This window comes from Microtus ochrogaster, chromosome 7, assembly GCF_000317375.1.
Source record: "Microtus ochrogaster isolate Prairie Vole_2 chromosome 7, MicOch1.0, whole genome shotgun sequence".
In the NCBI taxonomy this organism is placed as follows: Eukaryota; Metazoa; Chordata; class Mammalia; order Rodentia; family Cricetidae; genus Microtus; species Microtus ochrogaster.
Window position 1 is genome coordinate 14,950,724 of NC_022014.1, and position 7,303 is coordinate 14,958,026.

The window sequence follows — 7,303 nt, forward strand, 5'->3', positions numbered from 1 at the left end:
TGGCTCAGAGGTTAAGAGCATTGCCTGCTCTTCCAAAGGTCCTGAGTTCAATTCCCAGCAACCACATGGTGGCTCACAACCATCTATAAAGGGGTTTGGTGCCCTCTTCTGGCCTGCAGACGTATACACACAGACAGAATATTGTATACATAATAAATAAATAAATGTTTTTTTTAAAAAAAGTTTGTAATGTTCCCAGCACTGGGGAGGCAGAAACAGGCAGATCTCTGTGAATTCGAGGGCAACAAGGTCCTTCCTAGTTAGTTCTAGGCCAGCCAGGGCTTCATAGTGAGAATGTCTCCAGAAAGAAAGGAGGGGAAAAAAAAAAACCCACAAGTTTGTTACCTAAAGTGTTTGAAAACCCATCTCCATACACACACACACACACACACACACACACACACACACACACACACACACATATACAAACATATATTTTAAGACAGGTTTTCATATAATAGAGGTTGGACTGGAACGCTAACACTTCTTCCAAGTATTATGATTGTATGTATGTTCTACCGTTCCCAGCTAAAATTTATTATCTTGCCCCTAGCCTACCAGGATTGTATATTACTTGAGACTTTTTTGTTTACCTTCATACAATAAAAGAAATAAATTCTTTTTAGTCTTTTTTTTTTTCCCCTACCATATAGTATGGTTTGAGTAGAAATGTGGGCTTCAAGCTGTCTCTGTGGAGGAACCTTCAGGGACTACTGCTGGGAAAGGTAGCTGGGCCTTGAGTAGGAGGTTCAGCCAGATGAAGTCTGAGTTACTGTGCCTAATAAGATTTGGGGGGGGGGGGTTAAAACTAATAGAACATGACTCATTGCAGTCCTAGGCTAATCTTGAACTTGGACCTCTGTATGGGGTAAAGATGAGATTGTGGTGCTTTTGAATTACCAGTATTCCAGGGGCTCTGGGCTCTTAATTTGAAATGAAGCTTACTTTTGTAAGATAAGTGTATATTCCCATACACAGTCAAATTCATTGCTAGAAAAGCTGGTTTATTGTTGACTGAGTTTTCTGTCCTGCCTGGTTCCCAGAGTCATTAAGTCCCAAAGAAATTACACAAAGTTTTACATTAGTTATAAACTGATTGGCCCATTAGCTCTGTCTTTTTATTAACTCTTATAACTTATATTAGCCCATTATTCTTATCCGTGTTAGCCATGTGGCTCAATACCTTATCTAGTAGGGCAGTCACATCTTGCTTCTTCTGTGGATGGGTCACAATGACTGTGGACCAAGCTTTCCTCTTCCCAGAAGTTTCTTGTTCTCCTTGACCCGCCTCAACTTCCTGTCTGGTTGTCCCTCTTATACTTCCTGCCTGGCTACTGGCCAATCAGCGTTTATTTAAGATATAATTGACAGAATACAGACCATTCTCCCACACCAGTTCATTTAAAGATTATATTTCCTGACACTTGGATTATGCACTTTGGTTTTTCAAAAGTCGTGCATCAAGTTGCTTTGCAATGCTGGGAGTTCTTTCTTCCATGAATATATTCAGTAATGAAAAAAACCCGAACACACATTACAGTACACAAAGCTTAAGGAGGTGGTAACAAGTTCTTAAGATAGTTCCAGAACGTACTAAAGTCATTAAATTAAAAGTGCTTTCAGACTCAACAGAAGGGTGGTTATTAAGTAGTATAGTGCTGTTATGTCTTGTAGTTTCTTCTAGCATTGCTAATAATGAGTCTTTATTTTGTAACCCTAGCGGTCTTCTAATTATAAACTGCCTGTGGGTTAAAAAAAAAACTTTAAATTTTTTATTAATAAGCCAGATTTAGGATAGGAGCAGCAGAAAAAGTAAAGCCACTAACAGATAGTCAACGCGTGGAAGGATCATTGTTTTTCTGAGACGGGGTTTCTCTTGCTGTTCTGAAACTCACTCTGTAGACCAGGCTGGCCTCAAATTCAGAGATCCGCCTGCCTCTGCCTCCCGAATGCAGAGAATTAAAGGCATGGCTTCATTATTTTTCTTAGCTCTGGGCCCAGGCCACCTGCATTAAGATCTGTTCTTAGCAGCTGTGGAGTCTGGAGCTGGTTTTCTGAGTACGGTATAGAGGAGCCATGAGGGAAGGATAGGAAACAAGACAGTGGAAGGCCGTGCATACTGTGTAGAGCTTGAGCCTCTGTTAGTAGGGGGTGCAGCTGAAGAATTAGATGCAGATGAACTGTACCATTAAATTTTGTTGTAAAATAATGCTCTTAGTCCCATTTGGAGGGAGGGAGTTGAAGAAGGCAGGGACCGTAGTCAGTAAGTATGATAAAGTTCTTCCATAAGGAGGCATCAGGACAACAAGATGCCTGAGTTGTGTGATGGGATTAGACAGAAAGAGATGCATTTGGGAAATATTACATTTAGGTAAGACTCTAGCTGGCTATGTAGGAAGAGGGGAAAGAGGTTCCAGGTTGGTTTCTGTCTTAAACAACTAGATTACTATAATGCCGTTAACTGTGGTTAAGAGTTTTAAGATGGGAAAGAAGCAGAATATGTAAGCTTGCAATGGAAACTGTGTAAATAGGGATATCCAACAGGATGTGCTGCTTGAAATAATTGTGAGAGTTTTAGATAGTGTAGTCTGATGGAACGTGGGACCCTGGGAGCCAAAGAGCTTGTAGGAGTGAGGTGAGGAGTGAAAAGAGACAAGAACAGAAACCTTAGGGACTTTGAAGATGGGAAAGAAAGAGCAGAACTGTCGTACTGATTCCAGCTTGTCCTTTTCTTGTTTACCCTGAGACTGAAACTAGAAAGGGTTGGGGCATGCGCAGGCAAGCAAAGCGTGGCTTTTACTGTGGTTAAGCTGCTTAACACATCTTTTCATCACAGAATGCAGAACTAAGCGCTGTAAACAGATGCTGCTACCCACCTGAAGATGTTACTCTAGGAACATGCCAACACTGTCCATCAATGCTGTCCTGTCATTGTCTCTTGAGCTGCATCCTGTGCAGTTACAACAACACTCATTTTTGAACTGGAGGTCTAACGCAGTGATATAGAACTTGTCTAGTCTGGTTTGGTTGCCAGTGCTACCAGAATAATGATAACAATTATTATTTACTGATAGAGAAATTTTATGTGCTAGGATACTTTTTATGGAATAGTTAAGGTTTGGGTAAGCCAGGCATGGTGGTACATACTTTCCCAGCTCTCGGGAGCCAGCCCTTGAACATAATTGTTTGGCAGGGTTGGTTTTTTTTTTTTCTTTTGTCTTGACTTTTATTTTTATGTTTATACATGTGTATTTGTATTTATAGCTCTGAAGATGGCTGTGGTGGATATCTATCATTCCAGGTTAAAAGAGAGGCAAAGACGAAAAAAGTAAGTATAGAAAAGCCATCCTGTTTTCTCTGACCTTTGGGCTGTTGGTTGCATATTATCTATAAGAACACTCCACATAGCCGGGAGTGATGGCATACGCCTTTAATCCCAGCATTCAGGAGGCAGAGGATGGCAGATTTCTGTAAATTAAAGGTCAGTCTGGTCTACAGAGTGAGTTCCAGGACAGCCAGGACTGTTCCACAGAGAAACCCTGTCTCAAAAAACAAACAAACAAACAAAAACACTCCACTTAACTTGATATGCCAGGCTTTGTTGACTCCCTATGGGAGGGTTTACCCTCTCTGAAGAGTGGATTGGTGAGGGAAAGGAGGGAAGGAAAACTGGTTGGTGTGTAAAATGAATAAAAAATTAGAAGAAAAAGAAGCTCCCCTTGTAGCTTACCATGTGATCTTGCAGAATTCGGTTGTTAAGAGTTGCTGTTAAATGTTATGTTTTATAATGCTCTCCCATTTAAGCATGTTTAATCTATATTTATTTCAAGTGGCTTCAAAGTATGTAAACGTATGGTTGTAAATGCTTAATGTGCGATCAGTGTGTCCTTTCAAGGCTAGTAGTTTCCCTTAAATGACTCTTGTTAATTATCATTTCAATAAATTGTGTAGATTAGTCTCATGATATGGACAGATTTCCTTCTCAATCATCCTGACAAGCACTTATTTTTCAGCATTTGTCACTGGTTACTGAATCATCTGTAAGTGTCCTCTATACCCCGAGAAGGACAGTGTGCCATTCTCCATTTAGAGGCTAATTCAGAAGCATGTGGACACTTGGCTCTCTGGACCCTAATGTTCCACCTCTTAATAGTTAGGATGTGTAATAACTATAACATATAAAACACGCAAAATTTTAATCCCAGCACTCGGGAGGCAGAGGCAGGTGGATCTCTGTGAGTTCGAGACCAGTCTGGTCTACAGAGCTAGTTCCAGGACAGGCTCCAAAGCCACAGAGAAACCCTGTCTCGAAAAACCAAAACCAAAAAAAAAACAAAAAAAAATGCAAAATTTGAAGCTTACTCTTAATACATACATTATTGTGGTTTCTCATTCTAGGATTATAAGAGATCATGGATTAGTCAATCTTAGAAAGTTCCGATGTGAGTATGAGCTGATTTTTTTTTCTGATCTAAATTTTTCTCACACTGTTGAGTTCTTTCAGGTTGTTGTGGGAGTGCTCATAATCCACATTACATGCTAGCTAGCATTACCTAGGAAAATTTGAAAATTCTGACACAGGACTTGTGGGTAACTCCAGTAGCAGAGGGGTGTGTAGCATGTTGGTGATGTTGATCCCTTGTACAGAAACCAAAGCAAAACGAAACCAAAGGCATTCGAGGCAGCTCTGATTCATGGTGACAGTAAAAAGCTATTCATTTATAGTCAACAGCGTTGCCTAAGAATTAATTGTTATAGTAATTACAGCATGAATATTAATGGATCATTTTCTAGACAGTCATGTTTCAGAATTATGTGTTAAACATAACCTTGGTCTCAGGTTATGAAAACATTTTTGTAGGGCTGCAGAGATGGCTCAGCAGTTAAGAGCACTTGCTGCTCTTGCAGAGGGCCAGGATTTGGGTCCCAGCACCCACGTGGTGGCTCACAACCATCTATTTATTATTCCAGTTCCAGGGGATTTGATGACCTCTTTTTACTTCAGTGGGCACACATGTGATGCACATACATACATACATGCAGGCAGAGCACTCGTGCATCTTTAAAACTTTTTTTTTTTTGTAGAAAGATCAAAGTGTTTGGAGGTGTTTCACAGTTGGAAGAGTGCCTTAAATAAATCAGCTTGTCGCACAGGATGACATGCACATAGTTGATTGACCTTTGTTTTTGTTTTTGTTTTTTTTTTTTTTTTTGAGACAACATTTTGTCTGTCTTGGAAGTCTCTATTCTAGAGAAGGGCTGGCCTCAGACTTCTGAAGGTCTTCCTGCCTACCTCAAGTTCTGGGATTATAGGCTCATGCTTCCATACTAGCTGGAAGGTTTCTTATGTCTTTGCTTTCCTTGTTTTCCTCCATTAATCCAGCAGAAATTTAGCCAGAGTTCTCTCTGATAACATAGATTGTGCCTTTAATTCCCTTCTCTCTTGTGACAACAATGCCTGGTCCTCTGCCTTGTCTCGTGCAGATTAAAAGACATGAGCAAGGACATCAATAGTACTTAGTAGTAGAGATGATCTCCATGATAACAGCATCCCTTTGTGAGGTGCTGTGATGCTGTAATTATGATTAGTGATTTTCATTGTCAGCTGTTGTTTGCATGTTGTAATGGGCATGTTAGTCATGTGAGGGTAGGAAAATGTCCTTGCATTTTACTGCTTGTTTTAAAAAATAATACCAGAAACTCGGGAGTGCTTACATTCTCTGTGACTTTATGTTTCACTTCTTCTAGTAATGGAGCGGCGGTATCCCAAGGAGGTCCAAGACCTTTATGAAACAATGAGGCGATTTGCAAGGATTGTGGGACCAGTGGAACATGACAAGTTCATTGAAAGCCATGCATGTAGGTGGTGTGTGTGTGTGTGTGTGTGTGTGTGTGTGTGTGTGTGTGTAAGGAGATTAGAAGTTTAATGAGGGGCAGGGGAATAGCTCAGTGGGTAAGAGTGCTTGCTGCATAAACATGAGGACCTAAGTTTAGATCCCAACACTTACATGAAAAGCTGTATTTATCCGCAGTAGTCTAGTAGGAGGTAGAAACGGGTGTTGCTGTGGTTTGCTGGCCAGCACCTTAGCTCTAGACTCAGTAAGAAACTATCTCAAAGGAATAAGGTGGGAAATGATGGAATAGGACACCCATGTCCCCTTGATTTCTGAGTTTATGTATATACCACACATATGCACAACCCTACATGCCAAAGAGGGAGAAAACTTAGTAACTTACAAGTTAATACAGGGCTTTTTTTTTTTTTATTGTTTTAGGGATTTTTTTTATTGTTATTGTGTTCTGTTTTTATTAGTTTTATTTTTGGTGTCTTTTATTTGTTTTTATCTTTGTTTTAATACAGGGTCTTGCTGTGTATGTAGCCTGGGCTGTCCTGAAACTTTCTGAGTAATCCAACCTAGGCTCAGACTGACTTGCAAGTCCTTCTGCCTTTGTCTTCCAAGAACTGATTTACAGATATGTGCTACCATATGTAGCAGTTTTTACTTCTTACAGAGGGAACAACACAGTGAATTCCTGTGTCTGTGTAGCCAACTTCGGTGGTTTTCGACGTAGTACCCATCCAGCTTCATCTGAAGGGAACTAGGGACTCCCCTACCCTCTTGTTCATAAGCTGGTTATTTTGAAGCCAATTCCAAACATCATAGTATCACTTATAAATATTTTAATATTAAAATTAGTTTCAGTCATGGGAACAGGGTTGTTGGCTCATGGAAGCAATATTTCCATCTTCCTCTGGCCTTTCTCTGGTATTCCCAAGAGCATTCATCCCAATTCTAATTGGATTTTCCACTATAAAAAATTGAAGTTGTTAAGCAGGAAGGCCTAAGACTTTGAGGCAGCCTGCACTGGGGTTTTATTTCTATACTCTCCTCATGAGAGAGTTTAGTTCTGGAAAGTTTTTTTTTTTTGTATTGTGATTTTCTGAAAATTTACCATTGCTCTCATGGTGCACATATTTCTTAGGAAGAATCACAGGCATTTACCTGAGCCAGGTTGGTTGTCCTCAGGAAACACCTTGTTTGGTTGCTATTCTTTGTGTGGTTGGTATCTAGTGACTTATCCTTTGCTTCCTGTCCTACTTTATATCATTCCTGGCTTATGTGTCACCCTGTGCATGGCTTTCCTTCAGCACCAGCTTGGACTGCTCTGTCACAGAATACCCAACAATGCGGTCTGAGCTGTGTGCTCAGCGGCAATTTGTGGCTCATAGAAAATGCAGTGCTCGCCGGGCGGTGGTGGCGCACGCCTTTAATCCCAGCACTTGGGAGGCAGAGGCAGGCGG

At 40.6% G+C, this 7,303-nt stretch overlaps 1 protein-coding gene across 1 annotated transcript in view; it reads left to right on the forward strand.

The window, feature by feature from the left end:
• The window catches only part of Tada2a (transcriptional adaptor 2A), a 50,646-nt gene that overhangs the window by 33,243 nt on the left and 10,100 nt on the right, over positions 1 to 7,303 (forward strand). Inside the window, exons 9-11 of the mRNA XM_005349334.2 lie at positions 3,265 to 3,328; positions 4,399 to 4,442; positions 5,749 to 5,859. Coding sequence (XP_005349391.1) covers positions 3,265 to 3,328; positions 4,399 to 4,442; positions 5,749 to 5,859 — 219 coding nt within the window. The remainder of the gene's footprint in view (positions 1 to 3,264; positions 3,329 to 4,398; positions 4,443 to 5,748; positions 5,860 to 7,303) is intronic.